Below are 19,549 nucleotides of genomic sequence, written 5' to 3'. Positions count from 1 at the left end.
TTTACAATGACTAGCTCCATTAAACAAACAAACTAATAAATCAAAACAAAAATTCTCATGTTACAAATGTGTGCTTATGAAGTTATCCATCACTTGTTTGGAAATATGAAAGTACACTTGTACACAGCTACAATTGTACACAGTTTCAATGCAGGCTAATTATGCTAAATAGCCTACTATTAATGTTAATCATACAAGACTACTACAGTCAACACAGAAACTACACTCTCCTTCTATGGACTACAGAAGAGCGGTCTCACATTTGATGACGCAGAATGTAGAGGACAGAAGGGCAGCGCCTGAGAAAAAAAAAAAGAAAACAAGATGGCAACTGGTGCAGATCACGGGCTAAAAAGAATAGTTTGGCAAAGTAAGTTAACCTGGGAGGTTTTAATTAAAGTAACGGGCTCGTTTATTGTTAGGTAATTCAAACGTTAAGCCAGCAGAGTTAACTTGCCTCATTTGACTTGGACAATTTGAATGTTAGCCAGAAGTTCCATCACACTATTTTCTGATGCGGAAGTTTGTAAACTCCCTTGTACTTGTACAAGTGGTCAGATAACTGCTTTCATTGATGTCCCGTTGAATGTACATGATGGACACATGCTGTGTTATGCCCTGTCATTTATTAATTTACAATGCCAAATCAAAACATTGGTTGTTAGCTAATCATTGATTGACTAGCCCCGGCAGAGAGCCAGCTAGCTCCTAGTATAAGCTAGCCAACGTTAGCTATAATATATAGATATAGATATATACATACCAATGTGACCAATCAATGTCACATCCCAAACAGAAACTAGTGCTAGTAAGCATCTGTTAGCTAGCTGACTACTTGCTCTTTCCTCAACAGATGTCAATATAAAGCAGCAAGATTTAGGGACCCTCTTCCAGGCAGTAGTTGCCTTTCGCATCTGTCATTGTTTAGATAAATGTCCTGCCTTATTTGTGGGAGGTATGGCAGCTAAGCTCAATAGTTAAGCTCCAAACTAAAAGGTGCTATTACTAACTATGCAGTTAAATGAGTAGCTAAATGCAATGACGAGCCATTGGCATAATAGAAGCGAGATAGCAAGCTGGTGATCGAGGAGTGATTTCTTACACATTATATCTTCAGTGACCAACCCAGAGCTAGGCACCATACTGAACCTGGATTCCTATCCAGGCATCTCCCTTTCCTGTGCTGTTATAAAGGATTGACCATAGTAGACTTATACTTAGGGGACAGACACATGGTGCTACCTATAGATGAATTATTCAGAACTGATTGTGATCAACAAGTTTCACTTTAGTCTTTTCTAACTGTAATAATTTCTCAACTATAGGAATAAAGGACACAATCATCGCAGATTGCCGGAAGTCAGAAGTATGGAAGGTAGGACTGACTGCCCTCAAACTCTCCAGTGGATCACAGTGGACATCTCTGATTAGCTTTGCTCTTCTCTTTTCCCTTTTTTAATTCAGGTTTTGAGGTGGTTTATCCTAGAATATGTATCAAGTGCAAGAATGTGGGTGGAATATTTTCTCCACTCAATCATTCTTGCACTGCTCTCAGTCCTATAGTACTCCCTAGGCTCGCATCAGTCTGAAATACAGCACCTTACCCAGTGTTTACAAAAATATACATTTGCAAGTAGCTGTGTATGCGTGTCTTTGTCTTGTCTCTCTAGCTTCGCTCTGTTTTTCTCTTATTTTATTTTTTATTTATTTTATTAGTTTTTCTCTGTGTTTTTCTTTTTGTAAAGCGTCTTTGGGTTTTAGAAAAAGCACTATACACGTTTTTGGGCCATTTAAATAATGTATATAATAATTATTATTATTAGTAGTAGGCTAGTTGTATTATTATTATATTTATTGATATTAGTATGTCAAATGTTCTGAACTGAATGACATCCTCAAGGCAAAGCATTTTCCTCTGCAGATTTTGATACTGGACCAATTCACCACCAAGCTTCTGTCATCATGTTGCACAATGTCCGATCTGATGGCCGAGCAGATCACCAGTACGTCAGTGTTTTATTTTTCACTTAATGTCAATTGTTTAACCTTGCCTATCTGTAGCCCTTAGGATGGGCTTGTACTATTTGTTGGTATTGATATACTTTTTTAATATATAATTTTCTGTCAGTTGTGGAGGACCTCTTCAAAAGCAGAGAGCCTGTCCCAGAAATGAAGGCCGTCTACTTCATGACCCCAACATTAAAGGTTTTACATTGTTGGATGCCTCCACAGCATCACTTTTGATACTTTTTCATTCAGGAAGGAAATAAAAGTATTTAATGCTTAGGGTGTGTGTTTGTGGTGAATGGTTTTATATCCCACCTGTCATTCTGTGCTTGCAGTGTGTGGATGCCTTCATTGCTGACTTCAAACTTAAACCCAAGTACAAAGGAGCATATGTTTATTTTACGGACTGTAAGTATATTCAAAGAAAAGCAATAGCCCAGTTTGATCAGTTGAAATGTTAACTCACTAGTGAGAATACAAGTCTACTACTACTGGCTTAATTGTAATATTCATTCAAATGTCTTTATTATTGCTGTGCAGTACAGAATATTGATGAATTCAGATGGTGTTGAATTGATGCACATTACCAGACATTTTGTGTTTTCCTCCAGATTGTTCAGATGACTTGTTCAACAAGATGAAACTGTACTGTGCAAAGTACATACGTGTCTGTAAGGAGATAAACATTTCCTTTTTGCCCCAGGAGTCACAAGTAAGTTGTTTTTCTTGTTTTGTCTTTTCCTTTTCTCTGGCCTTCTCTCCCACAGAGACACTGACTGTCCTTTCTATGATCACATTAAGGTCTAAGTCTTAGACTCTATGGCATCTCTCTTGGCTGCAATTGCCTGTAAGTTGAGGGTACTTCTGATATTGTCAGCTCCTTGTCTATTATTAATAAAACCTGTCTGATCTGGTTTTATATGTTTATTTATGTTGTTTTTGCATCCAATTTGCTATTATGGAGGTCAAGATCTTAAATTCCACTCCCAACAAGCTTATAGGGCGATAGGACATGCACTGAGTCGGGTCTTTATTGTCTTTATGACACTTATTATTGCTTCTGCTCATGACCCAGGTGGGTCCCCCTTTGTTAGAGGCATAATTATATACCGTATTTTCCGGACTATAAGTCGCGGTTTTTTTCATACTTTGGCTGGTCCTGCGACTTATAGTCAGGTGCGACTTATATATCAATAATTCATAATCTCTGACTGACATGAACTGACATACTGTAATCTCTGACTGACATGAACCAAGGAGTAACTTCCGCTAGCGCCTCATACACGATAGAATAGCCATTATACTTGACAATGTGGACATTAAACACGACAATGTGGACATTAAACATGATGTTATGGACCTTATACACAATGTTATGGACGTTATAAACGATATTAAAGTCATTTATTCCTTCCAGAGACTGTTCTATGTTGCTAAGTTACCCCCGCGAGGCTATTTTGCTACTTCCGCTAGCGCCACATACGCGATAGAATAGCCATTATACTCGACAATGTGGACATTAAACACGACAATGTGGACATTAAACATGATATTATGGACCTTATACACGATATTATGAACGTTATACTCGATATTAAAGTCATTTATTACCTTTCAGAGGCTGTTCAATGTTGCATTGTTTGTAGGCCGCCCTTCATCCTAACTACTTCCGTTTTTCACCAAGCTATCTTTGTCATGGCCTTATACACGATAAATAGTCGTTACACTCGACAATGTGGACATTAAGCACTATATTATGAACGTTATACACGCTATTATGAACGTTATACACGATATTAAAGTCATTTATTACCTTTCAGAGGCTGTTCCATCCTGTTTGCTTGCTCCCGCGACGCCATTTTGCTAACCTTCGTTAGCAACGCGCTAGCTAGCCCTGGCTTTACACTCGATAATTTAAGTATTTCTAACCTTTCAGAAGAAGTTTTAACGTGAATTATGTCCTTCCTGGGCTTACAAATCCTCTCATGTCTCTTCACAGTGCCAGACTAGAGTCAAGCTCAACAGGGTCTTCTTTCCCCGCTGATTCCGCCAAGCCCGTTCCCTTGAACCATGCGACTTATAGTCCAGTGCGACTTATATGTGGTTTTTTCCTCTTCGTGCCCCGTTTTTGGCCTGCTGCGACTTATACTCGGGTGCGACTTATAGTCCGGAAAATACGGTACTTTACATAAGACTGGGGCTAACTCGTTGACTCAAGTGATTGGAAGCACAGTGCCTCGTGTTGTCTTTTAGGTAAACGTTCATTCATCCTGTATCTCTCTCAGGTGTTCACATTTGATAATCCAGGGGCCTTCCGGAGTATCTACAGCCCCCACAGCCAGGACAAAGGGAAGACACTGGAGACTCTGGCCGACCAGATCGTTACACTCTGTGCCACGTTGGACGAGTACCCTGGGGTTCGATACAAGAAGTGAGTGAGAGGGAGAGCTTCTGCTTTCTCACTTTACACTGGCACCTATGGGACCTGACACCTATTGGAGGAGCTGTTACACCAACCAGAGGCCTTGTATTGTATTGTGTAACATTGACAGAAGTGCATACTCTGTTTCTATTTTGCTTCTTGTTTGGAAAGAGTCAGTCCCTGCCATAAGTATTATAACTGTCATACTTGTCATCGTTCTGTTTTATATGATGTTTTGTCTTATTGATAAAATCTTGCAAAAGAATACTATCATTGTGTCACAATTTCGGTTTATATATTTTGTTTGATATAATGGAAAAAATATATCAACCCCCCTGGTTAGTTTTACTATCAAATATCTCTGTCATGTGATCTAAGTCAAGTGTCTTCATGCCTTGTTCCTATCAGGGACACCACAATGGATAATGCCAAACAGCTAGCAGAGTTGGTGGATAACAAGCTGGCCCGTCACTATGAGCTCGACGACAACAGCAAGAAAAAGGTGAGGGCATGCCAAGCATCTCCCCTGGGTGTTGACACAACAAATAAGGACGTAGCCAAGACGCACAATGGCCGAAATCAGATCTATGCACATAACTCTGTGTCTCTCATTGACTTCAATGCTTGATTCATGTGCGTGTTAGAGTTATGGGCGCAGATCTACAGTTACTATTTGGGCCAATGCCATTTAAAGGAGATGTTTCATATATGTATAAGACATGGGGCCCTATTATGCACTTCTTAACTTGCCATCTTAAGTCTTAATTAAGACCTACCGCCACCCTTATTATGCGCTTCATACGCGCTACTGCTATTATGCAGGTGTCGATAGGCGCCCACACATAAGACGTAATACTCCCGTGCATATATTACTCATTGTGGGAGTGTTCATATGTTAATGAAGTGCACTAGGCGCCGCTGCTATTATGCGATCTGACTTTGCTCCTAGCGCTAAGAAGTGGTTTGAAAAGTTCTTAAGTTTAGACTTCATGCACGTTTTGAAACACGAGCGCGCCTCCGCGGTTTGCGCATGCATGTGGGCACACATGAACACGCACGTGGCTCCACGGCAAGACGTCAATTACGGTCACAGTATAAATGCTTTATTTCAGAAGGGAGAGGCAGAGAAGCGCGCTGACCTCCTTCTTAGGACTTCCATAATAGCATAGCGCTAATGACTCAACGCAGCCGGTTCTTAAAGGGAATGGCACCTGGCACGCTGATTGGGTTGATTGAGAAGACGCCCAAAACACACCCATGACTAATTTCTTTGCTTAGCGCCGGGTTTTAGGCGCCCACTACCGCACGCATAATAGCAAAGTGGCCTTGACCACGCCTCCACGTCATAAGTTTAGATCTACCGCCTCGTCTTATTGCTTAAGACTTATGAAGTGCATAATAGGGCCCATGAAGTGTGAGTGAGTGATACCACAGCAGCATGTATCGTTTGCTCTGTCCACCTCAGGGAAAGACCCAGGCCCAGCTGCTCATAGTGGAGCGAGGCTTTGACCCCGTGACCCCCATCCTACATGAACTGACTTACCAGGCCATGGCCTATGACCTCATCCCCATCAAGAACGACACCTACAAGTAAGACCAGCCGTGTCCCAATATTCTAACCTGGCCTCTTCTCTTTCTGGCCTGCGTTCAAATAGTATTTGAAATAGTTTCAAAAACATCTGGCACTCCAGGCAGGCTCATGGAAACGCTCAAAGTATTTGAAAGTATATATATATCAAATACCATTTGACCCAGGTCTGTTGGTGTGAAATAAATAAAGAGGGAACATATAGACTGTAGCTAGTCAGAGGAAGTAACTGTCTTTGACCCTCAAATGCCAGCTCATGTAGGTAAACATTGTTCATGTTCTACGGCCTTCGCACACAGGACATCATCACATACTCCATCCCCTTGGTCCGGACCATGAAAGGCAAGAGGGCGTTCTCATTTGCAGCCCCTTCCTCTTGGAATTCTTTACAGCAGAGTCTGAAACTGTCTCATCTGATCCCTCTTTCCAGTTTCAAGCTCTTGCTGAGAGACATACAGTGCGAGTCTATGATTTGTTCTTGCAATTGAGTTGACCCTCCCTTTTGCCCATTGCTGACCCCTCCCTGTCCCTAGCTCTTTAGCTGTCTAGTTTTAGGTTTTGTAGTTTTAGTTTAGTTTTAGACTATCCTAGACTGTTTTAGACTAGTTTTAGTTTTAGACTATGTAGTTTTTTGTTTAGTTTTAGACTATGTAGGCCAGGTTTTGTATTGTATTTGTTTGTGGTGGATGTTGTTGTTGTATGCCTGTGAACAGGTCACACTTGAAAATGAGCCCTTGGGGCTCAATGTGTTTTTACCTGTATAAATAAAAGTTTAAAAAAAATGTTATTTGTGTGTCCAGGTACACAGCTAAAAATGGCTCTCAGAAGGAGGCCCTGCTGAATGAGAGTGACCAGCTGTGGGTCAGACTACGACACATGCACATCGCTGAGGTCGCCGAGTAAGTATCCTAGTTCATTTTTATTATGTGCATGTTTACCTCAAATGACTAAATCATCAATATGTATTGCTCTAGTTCTGGACATATTCCATAACCCATTATTTTAAATGTTTTTATTCTAGACAAATTCCCAAACTGTTAAAGGAAATCGCCGCTAGCAGGAAGCAACAAGATGGAAAGGTAGACATTTTTGAAGGATCTCCTCACATATTTTTGAAACTGCAGATCTCTTTCATTTGGTTTTAATGTCCCCCTTCCTTACAACCTATAATGGTTGTCTTTGTTTTTCAGATATCAATAAGCGGCTTATCCCAGCTTATGAAGAACATGCCATCCTTCCGCAAGCATGTGGCTCAGGTAGGGAACGCCAGGCCAGGTCTGGTCTGGTTGGGTGTGATGCCTCCAAGGCGAGTATCATGTGGTGCCTCCACCCAGTATCCATGGGAACAATACTGTGGAAATCCCCCCACTGCTTTATACCGAGAAACTATTGACACGTGAATATTTATTTTCTCATAAATGTATATTCTCAAAAGGAGCTTAATATCAGGAAAAATAGGTGTTCACTGCACAAAAATCTCCACATCTATAAGCGAATTGATTCAGACCTGTATATGTTGCTTTTGGTTATTTATAATCTAATATGGAGGTTTTTGACCCCTCCTATGCCCCTAGTACTTGGATGTTGTCCTGTCTAGACCATTATTCTCAGCCTTGTCTCTCTGTGACCCACAGAAAACCGTTCATCTGAATCTGACTGAAGACTGCATGAACCACTTTCAGAAAAATGTGGAGAAACTGTGCAAAGCTGAGCAGGTAGACAGAAAACATTATTGTCCCACTCTTTGTTACCTGCCCTAAATATATGGCACAGACTGTTAAAGAGTCACTCACATACACACACACACACACACACACACACACACACTCACTCACATACAACACATGACTTGTCGTTTATGTTGTGTAGGACCTGGCAGTAGGGTCTGATGTGGACGGTCAGAAGGTGAAGGACCCTATGAGGACGCTGCTCCCTGTGCTGCTGCACCCATACAGCACCTACGACAAGATCAGAGCCGTGCTCCTCTACATCTTCAGCCTCAACGGTGGGGGTGACTGATACTCTCTCCCACGGCAACGGTTTTAGATATACTTGTTTTACTGTCTCACAATCATCGTTTACACTGAAGATAGTTAGTTAGTCCGTAGTAAGACCTGGCCGTATGGTCTGCAACTTTCTCTCACATGGCAAATATATATATTATTAAGAGGATAGATCAGCTTTGAACATTGGCAGATATAATTAAAATGTTGTCAGATAACATTGCTTAACATAGTTTTTTAATCCTTTATTTATTTATTTACCTCCCCTGATGTGGCAACTATTACCATACATTAAAAATTCAAGTGTATAATTTATAAGAGACGTGAATGTCAACCGAAGTTTATGCCCTTTTATAAGTTTCATGCATTCCTGTAAAAGACAAAAAAGAAAAGAAAAGAAGGGATTATGTTTGTGCCCCTCTAGTGAAGTGTCATTGTAGCTATAGGAATCCTCTTTCAGCAGTGTGTGTCTTCTCGTTTGCCTTGGGGGGGAAGTTTGTGGTCAAATGTCCTTTTTGAAATCTTTGGTACAGGGACGACCGAGGAGAACTTGAACAAACTCATCCAGCATGTGAAGATTGAGGATGACAAAGAGTTTATTGTGAACTGGAAAGAACTGGGAGTCCCCATCATATCTTCGGTGAGTGAGAAGTTAAAGACCACAGTTTACTAGATTGCTGCAGTGTAGTTCAAATTGTGGGTTATACCACCCTTAAGCAGCCCTTCATATTGTGAAGAATAGTTAGCGGAGAGTTTGGATGTGCGCATCTGTAAAGCGTCCTAGGTCATTTAGACTAGGATTGTGGCATCGGTTTGAGAAAATGTATTCATGTTGTGATGAACATACAGTCTGACCTCAATAACCTCACTGATCAGAGAACTCTGGTTGTGCTACTTTTTCTTTCTCATACATCTCCTATTTTCGTCTCATATTACCTCAAACTGGAACGCACCCATAATAGTTTTCGTTCTTTCCCACCAGCCGAGCATGTTTACACCTCGGAAGCCGTCTCGGAGGGACCGCACAGATGAAGAGACTTACAACCTTTCCCGATGGATACCTGTCATCAAAGACGTGATGGAGGTCTGTCGGAGCGGATCGCTATGATCACTAATTGGTCCGTTTGTTGTTGTAGGGCACTTTGTCAGTCAACCCCCAAGTGTCTGGGAGTCACCACCACCGGAGCACCATGGGGATAAAGAACTAGGTGTATCGGGTGACAGATATGCCTTGAACGAGGAAGGGCTGGGCAATGTCTGAGGGGTCCATTTGTGGTTTGGGGAGCAGAGGGAAAGGATGAGGGTTTGGGGTAGCAGTGGGTCGGTGGCGGCTCAGATATTGGGTGGGTCTAAAGAAGAAGGGGTTAGGGTTACCGGAGAGGAAGGGGTTAGGGGTTCTAGAGAAGAAGGAGTTTTAGGGGTTCTAGAGAGGAAGGGTTTAGGGGTTCTAGAGGAGAAGGAGTTTTAGGGGTTCTAGAGAAGATGGGGTTCTAGAGAGGAAGGGGTTCTAGAGAAGAAGGGGTTAGGGGTTCTAGAGAGGAAGGGGTTAGGGGTTCTAGAGAGGAAGGGGTTCTAGAGAAGAAGGGGTTAGGGGTTCTAGAGAGGAAGGGGTTCTAGAGAAGAAGGGGTTAGGGGTTCTAGAGAGGAAGGGGTTAGGGGGTCTAGAGAAGAAGGGGTTAGGGGTACCATAAAGGAGAGGAGGGTTGAGAAATGCTATTCCACATTCCTGATCTTGGTCACTGCTACTTCACTCCCTCAATGGCATCCATGTGAAACAAGAACCAGCCCTCTATAGGCGCCATAAAAGAGGTTATCGGATTCAGGTCGTCTGGAAGGCAGCATCAGATATGAGGTGTTATTCAATGCTCTTTTATGTTGTCCTACCTATGCAACTAGTGTCACAGATTCAATGGAGCGCCACCTTCTTCTTGTCTCTTGTGTGTTGTTCAGTGTTCTATGACCCACTTGTTGACTGCTATACAAATCATGAAAGTGTTTTTAAATTGACCTCCCTCCCGGCCACCCCTACTTTTATGTTATAATTGCCCCCACATAAAAGAGACAATAATGGGCTGATATTGAGTTAGGTTATTTGAGTTGAGTTGGTTAATTGTGAAGTGAAGAGCAATCATGCACACTGTGTTCTCAATGTCATTTTTACTTTTATGCGGAAGAGGCGTTTCTATTGAGGAACTGACGACGGTAAACTTATAACACTCCTTAAAAAGCAAATAAAAGACCACCTCCGGGAAGGAAGGCTCTTGTTCATTGAGGGCTTGAGTGTGTTTCTCGGAAAGGAAAGGGCAACTGAGAGTTACAGAATTATAGAATTACACAAATGCCCCCTAGCTTCTAAGATGCAAATTTAACTTCATTCAATACGGTGTTATTTGTGTAGTTGAAGCTCCCTCGGGTTGAAAATCACTGGACACCAGAGACTGCCCGCCTAGCCTAGATATAGGACAGGGGAGGCTGGTAGAGGCAGAAATTGGAGGAAGAAATCCTCAGATCTCTGCCTCCACCAGCTTCCCCTGCTGCAGGTCTAAGGCTAAGCAATAGAGATATACTAGTTGAACATAGGCTCTGCTCTCCATTTCAATTCTGGAAGTAAACTGTAACCCTAACCCACATTTCCTCTATTCCTTTTAATTAGTGAGTGAGTGAGTGTTCCATAGACTACAGTACCTGTAGTACAAGTAGCAGGTTTGGGATCAATTCCATTTTAATTCAGTCAATTGTGGAAGTTAACTGAAATTCCAATTTCAATTCGACATTTTCCTCGTTAAAAAGCATGGAGGAAATGTTTTATTGGAATTGGAATTTCTGTTTGCTTCCTAAATGTTCTCAATTGAAATGGAATTGACCCCCCAACCCTGCGACCTACCTACGGTACCTACCCACTATCAGGAGAAGTGAATGGGCCTTTTGTGCCTCACGTGATTTAGACTACAGCCTGTATTGATAAAGGATGTGTCTGCTGTTTTGCTTTCAGGATGCTGTAGAGAACAAGCTGGACACCAAGGAATGGCCGCACCAGTCAGAGAGTCCAGCTGCCTGGAACGGCTCTGGGGCCGTGAGGTAGGTTCATATGAGGGGACTGTGGTGGTGGTGGTGGTGCTGGTGGTGGTCTGAATGAGAGGCTGTGAGGTCCTCTGGGGTTAGTAAGGGAGGGGGGGGTGAACGTTCATTCTATTCCAGAGAGGTTGCTGAGGTCTGCTTGATGAATGCATGGGTGTTGAGATGGGGTTATGACCAGGCAGTGACCATGGCACTCAAATACCACTCATTCAACGACTAACTAAGTAACGACTCCCTCCCATGTGTTCTGTATTGTGACAATAAATGGCCCACATTATGTTATTGTGTCATTTAGATAAGGGCCCTCCTGTCATTTTGTTCCATACAATCTCTCTCAATGGCACTCCACTCTCACTTTCCCCCTCTACTCCAATCTCACAACCTCTCCTCCTCCTCCTCCCTGACCCTCCCCTCCCCTCCTCCGTTTGTTCGAACCTCTCCCAGTGCCCGTCAGAAGCACAAGGCCAGTTCTCAGGATGAGCGTAGGAGCGCAGCCAGGCTCATCGTCTTCGTCATCGGAGGGATCAGCTACTCTGAGATGCGCTGTGCCTACCAGGTCACTCAGGCTGTCAAGTCTTGTGAGGTCATCATCGGTGGGTACCAAACTCCTCCCCCCTGCTGTATAGTTCAGCTTCAGTACAGGTTCTTCCCCAACCATTGTCTGCCCGGAATCCCTCCCCCTCTTCCATATTTTGTTACATTTTAGAGACGCCGGAAAAGTCAAGAGGGATACGGAGGAAGAGAGGATAGATAGGGCAGACTGACGATTTTTTGTTAACTACAGCCCCTTACTACTAGTGCTTGATACCCTCTACTGGATTTAAATGGTAAAACAGGACATGGAAATGTTTTAAGCTGAGCAGTGCTGAGCGAGGGGACCTTTGCGCTAAAGTGTATTTGTGTTTTTAAAGACACTTCTTTTATTCCGTTTTATTCTTTTTTTTTAATGTTGTTGTGATTTTCATTCAACTGTCCAGGATCATCTCACATCGTGACTCCTGGCGTTCTCCTTCATGACATCCAGGCACTGAGCAAAGGCCCCATGGAGACCTTTACTATAGTGGAGGAGACAACCAGCACCTGAGGCCCCTATCCCTCACCCTCCCCCATCCCTCACCCTCCCCCATCCCTCACCCTCCCCCATCCCTCACCCTCCCCCATCCCTCACCCTCCCCATCCCTGAGCACAGAGCACTCAACTTCCTTATTGGAAGACCGAAGGGAATTCATATTATACTCATTATTATTTTAGATTTGTATTAATGCTTTATGATCAAACTTGGAGCATTTTTTTCTTCCTTTTTTTTATGTTGCCCCTCTAAGTGCTGTTATGATTTCTCAGATGTACCTGTCTGTGTCAGTTTTTGTTTTTGTTTTCGTTTGTGTCCTCTATAACCCCTGATGATGTTCCATGTTGGAAAGCCTCTTAAGGAATGCCTAGAGATAGAATGGAAAAGAAGTAGAGCTAATGTACATATTTATGCACTGTCGCCTAGCTAAACCCTCTCATCTCTGTTACTGTTTATATTTACACTTTATTATGATATTCAACAGAGTGTTTTTAACATAGATTATTTACTTGTTCTTGTATTAAACGACTGATGATGAAATAAATTAATGACGTGGTTCAATTGTTGTCTGTTTTTCTCATCTGGTGTGTTTTAGGGTTGTAGATTAACTTGATGAGATTGTTACTATAGATATTGTATAAAGCTGATGATCTCATTAATATCTACATTATCAGACATGTAGAGAGTGTTTATCAAGGTATGAGGTTTAGTTTAGTTTCTAACAAATGTTTCCTTATACTGGATACTGCAAATGAACTAAAGAGAGGACTTTGTGTGGTGAGTACAGTATGATTCACCACAATACTATTCAGCTCTGAGGTCTTGAGAGATAGGGGAGGTGTGAAATAGTTATTGTTGGAGTGAAGACAATAAACAAACACTTAATCAGAATGCCTCATCAGGACAACAGTAATGTGATACTCTGCATCAGTGAAAGGAGGCAATGGCAGCCGTTCAATAGAAAGGCAATAGGAGCAGCAGGGTTATTGTCTGAGGTACTTGGCGTCGTTGCGACGGGTGTCAGGTGAACGAGATGTACTCATACCAGAGGAAACACACAATGGAGCACCCCACTCTGTCTGAGGAGATGATGTGGTTTCTGTAATGTAATACAACAAATCCGCCCTACTTTCAGCCTATTTCTCTCTCTCTCTAAATACAGTTCTAATTATAAAGTTTCACACCATTTCTTGAGAAATGTTGCCCATTAATAACTGTTGGTGTTGAATGTTTAAAGGGATACATTTCTGCACTTGTGTTTTTACAAAGGAAAGATCTTATATGTGTGAGGGGGGTAGCAGATGTAGGACACACCTTCCATTCTTCAACTTCCCTTCTTTTGTCTATAGTGTTGTGAATAGTCCTAGTGCGCCACCCAGGGTTTATCTATATGAATAGTCCTAGTGATTTGTCTATATGAACAGTCCTAGTGGTTTGTCTATATGAATAGTCCTAGTGGTTTGTCTATATGAATAGTCCTAGTGGTTTGTCTATATGAATAGTCCTAGTGGTTTGTCTATATGAATAGTCCTAGTGGTTTGTCTATATGAATAGTCCTAGTGGTTTGTCTATATGAATAGTCCTAGTGGTTTGTCTATATGAATAGTCCTAGTGGTTTGTCTATATGAATAGTCCTAGTGGTTTGTCTATATTAATAGTCCTAGTGGTTTGTCTGAATAATCCTAGTGTGCTACACTGTCTCAAAGAAAGAGAGGGAAGCGTTAGATCAATTACAGTAATGCTATGTGTATGGCAGTGTGTTAGGACAACTAGGCCACACAGTGGATGGGGGGTTGTGGACTGCTGACACCCCAGGCAATATACCCCTAAATACAGGCCAGTGTAGATGTTTGGTTGTAAAAACAACTGGAACATGTTATACAACTTCCCGCAAAAAGTACACAATAAACCTACAAATCAAAAAGTTGTTGTGGGGGCTGTGGCTGCACCGTGTCTTTTTCTGACAGGATTTTCAAATGTAAACATGCGCTTGTTGTGCTTGCGGGTCACGTGTCTGTTTTTTTCTTCTTCTGTTTTCAAAGGATTGCATTGGTTTAGATGCGCTGTGGTCTTATTAACGAACATAAGATTGACTGCGCATGACAGCAGTTCAGCTTTATTTTTTTTATTTTTTTGTCGCACTGGTGCGATTGAATGTATTTCCAAGTCGCACAGAAATATATTCACTCGCAAATGCGACCAAAACTGTATGTTTAATATTGTCCTTGTCGTTGTATTGTTTTGTTTGTGCCCTCTATATAAAATTGAAAACCCCAAATAAAAACAGTAAAAAATAATAATAAGCTGTTTTAAAAAAAAAACTGCTGTTCCACAATGGTAATGTTTGTTGTTGCCACAGTAACATCAGCTTTGTTCACTCCAGTATTAATTGTGACATCAGAGGTATTGGTGTAGCAACATTCTAAATGTTCAAATATATGCATAAATTGATGGACAGTACTGTCATTTGACTTGATTGTCTCCTCTGAAATAGCTGTTTGGCATTAGAAAACTGGACACAAATATGAACTTTCAGCACAATTACCAACCCCAAATATTACAAGAATATTATGGTAAGTGTATGCAACTTGAAAGTCATTTGTTGAGTAGTCTATAATTAACTATGACCACAAGGCGTGTAAATATGCCAGATTTAGCCAGGAGGCTCGTTTTCATCTGTGGTCCCTGGCCAAGATTGTAATGAATGTTTGAGTCTGTTTCAAGTAGGCCTACTTGTATGTACCAAGGAAGGTTAGATAGAAGAACTGTAAAATGTACTGTATGCCTAGTTAGGAAGTGCTGTTATATTATATTATATATATTAGCTACATTATATAACTATAATGTTGTCCTATTTTGTCCCAGCAGCCCGCAGACAAACACGACGACACAATCCTTTGGCGGTGCTTGGTGTACGGGGGGCTAGACGTCCTCCAGGCGTCAGGATGTTGGCTGGACGTCCTCGAGGCATCGCGACCCCTCTGATGCTGCAGAGGATGCTGCTGGGCTCAGCACGCCACGCCACCCTGGACAGCGACGGCGAGCACAGCGCTCCTGACGACGACGATGACTACGTCGATGACTACGTCGATGACTACCTCGATCCTGTCGCCGTCAGCACCAGAGGTGACGAAGAGGAGGAGGAGGAGGAGTACAGCTGCTCCTCCTGTGCGTCCGATGACGACTCGGACTCTGACGATGACTCTGACGATGACTCTGACGATGACTCGGCACGCCACGCCGGCTCCTGGGCCCTCCCACGCCCTCCCTCTCCCTACCCTCGCTACGTCCCCTCCTCCTCCTCCTCCTCCGACGATGACTCCGAGGAAGAGGAAGGGAAGGGCGATGCCCCTGGACGCCCTGGTGGCGCCCATCCTCGGGCCCCTCCTCCACGCCCTCCCTCTCCCTACCCTCGCTACGTCCTCTCCTCCTCTGAAGACGAGGACTTGTCTGAAGACGAGGACGACCCTGATGGAAGCATACGGGCCAGACTGTTGGGCCTGTGTCGCCCTTCTGCTTGTGGTCCCGCTGGTCTCCCTACTGGACACTCTGCTGGTGTCTCTACTGGACACTTAGCTGGTCTCTCTACAGGACACTCTGCTGGTCTCCCTTCTGGACACTCTGCTGGTCTCCCTTCTGGACACTCTGCTGGTCTCCCTAGTGGACACTCTGCTGGTCTCCCTCCTGGACACTCTGCTGGCCTGTCTACTGGTCTCTCTACTGGTAGGTCTGCTGTCCTCTCCATGCTTTTAAACGAGGCCTTAAAACCCACCTTTTTAATAGAGCTTTTTTTTTGCCTTTTAATTGAAAATGTGTATTGCTTTATCTTCCTGTGTTTAATTGTAGCACTCTGAGATTTCCTATGTAAAGTGCATTTATAAATAAAATGTATTATTATTATTATTAGAAGGAGGAGACGCCATGAGGCCCCAGACGACTCCCCTCCCACACGTGTCGGCCCCTGTGAGGGTGGCCAGGGCCCCTATGACGGCGGCACCCAGGCCCAGCGGTAGAGGTAAGAGGACCAGGGACGACGCCGGCAGCTGTTCCTCAGACTCAGACTCAGACTCAGAGGAGACCTCAACCAAGAGACAGAGGAGATAAGAGAGAGAAAGAAAGAAGAGAAATAGACTCCCAGAGAGGACGAGGACGTCTCAACCTCCTCAGTATTGTTTTAGCACATGGTGCTGCTGCTGCTGCTTCATATGCGATTGAAAATGAAAATAAATATTCCCATATCTCATTTTACGATTTTCTGCATCTTTATTTATGGTGCTGTTTAATGTATGTGTCTACGCTTTGATTTGTACTGAAACATAATTCTCCCCCGCTGCTGCTGTCTTGGGCTCTATCTACATTATTATTTTTTTATCTCAGTGAGATTAACAAAGGATAAATAAAGGAAAATATCTGGATGCATATGAGGTTATTTACACACAGCCCCAGTATACGGAAACCGGTTCTCGGCAAAGGTAGGACAACCTGCTATATCCCTCCACAAACCTCCAATAACCTCCACTAACCTCTACTAACCTCCACAAACCTCTACTAACCTCCCCTAACCTCCACTAACCTCCACAGGCCTCCACTAACCTCCCCTAACCTCCACAAACCTCCACTAATCTCCACAGGCCTCCACTAACCTCCACTAACCTCCACTAACCTCCACAAACCTCCACAAACCTCCACTAACCTCCACTAACCTCCACAAACCTCCACTAACCTCCACTAACCTCCACAAACCTCCACTAACCTCTACTAACCTCCCCTAACCTCCACTAACCTCCACAGGCCTCCACTAACCTCCACTAACCTCCACAGGCCTCCACTAACCTCCACTAACCTCCACAAACCTCCACAAACCTCCACAAACCTCCACTAACCTCCACTAACCTCCACAAACCTCCACTAACCTCCACAAACCTCCACAAACCTCCACTAACCTCCACTAACCTCCACAAACCTCCACTAATCTCCCCTAACCTCCACAGGCCTCCACTAACCTCCACTAACCTCCACTAACCTCCACTAACCTCCCCAGACCTCCACTAACCTCCACTAACCTCCCCAGACCTCCACTAACCTCCACTAACCTCCACAGGCCTCCACTAACCTCCACAGGCCTCCACAAACCTCCACTAACCTCCACTAACCTCCACAAACCTCCACAAACCTCCACTAACCTCCACTAACCTCCCCTAACCTCCACTAACCTCCCCAGACCTCCACTAACCTCCACTAACCTCCACTAACCTCCCCAGACCTCCACTAACCTCCACTAACCTCCCCAGACCTCCACTAACCTCCACTAACCTCCACAGGCCTCCACTAACCTCCACAGGCCTCCACTAACCTCCACTAACCTCCACAAACCTCCACTAACCTCCACTAACCTCCACTAACCTCCACAATTAATGGAAAAGTCATGTCTATGTCTCGCAGGCCCCAGTATCTCCACTCCACCGTACCGTAGTCCACTCAGAGGCTATTAAATTGGAGGCTTGACAGTGATGAGCTGAACATACTGTAGACAGGATCTGCTAAAACCAAGAGAGAGAGAGAGAGAGAGAGAGAGAGAGAGAGAGAGAGAGAGAGAGAGAGAGAGAGAGAGAGAGAGAGAGAGAGAGAGAGAGAGAGAGAGAGAGAGAGAGAGAGAGAGACACTGAGGGTGAAATCCCAATTCACCACTCCGGCTCCGTTTTCACCCCTAATCTCCGTTTTGCGCGTTCACGTGTAGCCGTAGTGGCGTCCCAATTCATTACTCATTTAGGGTTAGGGTTAGGGTTTTCCATGGCTCCGTTTGGAGAAAATCTTGACCCTCGTTCGATTCGGAGCCATGAGAAAAACCATTGAAGGCCTAGCAGCCCTAGCTCCTCTGGTGTGAAGGGTTATTCTGCCCATTACCGGTATATGGCACGTCAACGCCATTGTTGGCTCGACCATAAAAATAAAGCCGACGGCATACATAATAAAACCAAGAAATGACAACTAAACTAGCATTATTGAGGGGACGATTGACAATGAGCAAAATACTTAGATCAATCAGCGCTGGTTTTCCCACTGGAAGACATACTGTTGTGTGTCTGTCGTAAACGTAAACTATCGTTTCGTCCTTCATCCCTGTTCACAGATGTGGGAAATGTTCTGGCTAGATTTGAACTGGATTAGAGGGCGTCGACATCAGGGTTAAGAGAAGGTGACAAAACAGCAGCGTACACTTCGTTTATAAATAAAACATTCGCAAGAGTAGACACCGTGGCTTACCTGACTCGCCCCTTTACCTACGTTACTAACATGGCAGCACATTTCCCAACTATAAATCTGCAATTTATAGTAATGTGTGCTATAATATGGGCTATATGAGGTGAATTGGGACGAAGGTGTAGGGTTTATTGTCCTGTTATTAGTTAGCTGTGTTGTAATGCACATATGTGCCTACAGAGGGCAGACTTCGACACAATTGTTTCTGGTAGGTACAGAGAAATAGAACCACGTGGATGCTTGCCTATCCATCCTGTTCACAAAAGTATTTTTCGGCGAAACAATTAACAATAAACATAAAGCTTGATGTAGCTTCGTGAAACGTTTGCTGCTGCAAGCGTGACTACTCAAAACAAGCACAATACTAATGTTATATCATGTTGTATATGGTGATTTCATTGAAGAATTAGTTCGTAATCCAGAGGTTGTGCGACAACTCAAATTGTTCAACTACACCGGTAGAGAGCGCTCACTGTATTCTAAAGTAAACCAAACTTGTTACAAAATAACTTGAGCAAACTCTGATATGATGTATCGCGTTATGTCGATCTACTTGGACGTCATTGCGTGAGCTTAGAATTATAAGGTTCTATCTCCGTTTAGGGTAGTTCAGAGATATTGAGCGTCAAAGTTTTGACATTCCATTATGTTTTGTGAGATGGAACCTTTGTATTTTATTAATTACTAACTCAAAAATGTCAACATTTTAATAATAATAATAATAAACACCTAATGGATCAGATGATGTAAAAAACTCAATTTTGACAAAAATGGAGATAGAACCGTATAATTCTAACGTCATGATTGGTCATTGGTCGAGCATAGGTCGTTACTCTGAGGCGTGGTTCGCTTGAATCTCTCTTGGCACTATTGGATAGTTTCTGGCGAAGTTCTCCCAGGTGGGGCGACCGCGACTGGAGAAAGTAAGTCACTGTTTATTCAATGTAAATAATTAAACCATTTTAACTTCATTTCGGATTTGGTGCACATCATTTAAGAATACTTAATTGTGAGGTAAGCTTTGTTATCATTAACATCGAGTCGAACGCCAGCCGCGCGAGCCCATGCTTAGAAAGTAGTTGTTGCCACTTGGGTCACATGGTAAACATGCTAAACTTCAA

The 19,549-nt window shown here is 43.2% G+C and overlaps 1 protein-coding gene across 2 annotated transcripts; it reads left to right on the top strand.

The window, feature by feature from the left end:
- The first annotated feature begins 315 nt into the window (after positions 1-315).
- stxbp3 (syntaxin binding protein 3) lies at positions 316-12,688 on the top strand. Of its 2 annotated transcripts, XM_080530758.1 has the most exons (19): positions 316-370; positions 1,326-1,375; positions 1,922-2,003; positions 2,129-2,205; positions 2,343-2,415; positions 2,619-2,719; positions 4,293-4,438; positions 4,838-4,931; positions 5,895-6,019; positions 6,818-6,916; positions 7,039-7,096; positions 7,208-7,273; positions 7,652-7,732; positions 7,887-8,022; positions 8,554-8,660; positions 9,003-9,104; positions 11,013-11,098; positions 11,543-11,691; positions 12,076-12,688. In XM_080530758.1, the coding sequence occupies exons 1-19, from the start codon at positions 325-327 to the stop codon at positions 12,180-12,182; spliced, it is 1,785 nt and encodes a 594-aa protein (XP_080386884.1). In that variant the 5' UTR covers positions 316-324; the 3' UTR covers positions 12,183-12,688. The 2 variants fall into 2 exon arrangements, with proteins under 2 accessions (XP_080386884.1, XP_080386885.1); XM_080530759.1 differs by lacking the exons at positions 316-370; positions 1,326-1,375 and having other exon boundaries at positions 1,934-2,007.
- The last annotated feature ends 6,861 nt before the right edge of the window (positions 12,689-19,549 follow it).

Source organism: Nansenia antarctica (assembly GCF_963989245.1).
Source record: "Nansenia antarctica genome assembly, chromosome: 1".
Taxonomy (NCBI): domain Eukaryota; kingdom Metazoa; phylum Chordata; class Actinopteri; order Argentiniformes; family Microstomatidae; genus Nansenia; species Nansenia antarctica.
The sequence above is the reverse complement of the archived record's forward strand: the minus strand, read 5'-3'. Positions and strand labels throughout refer to the sequence as shown.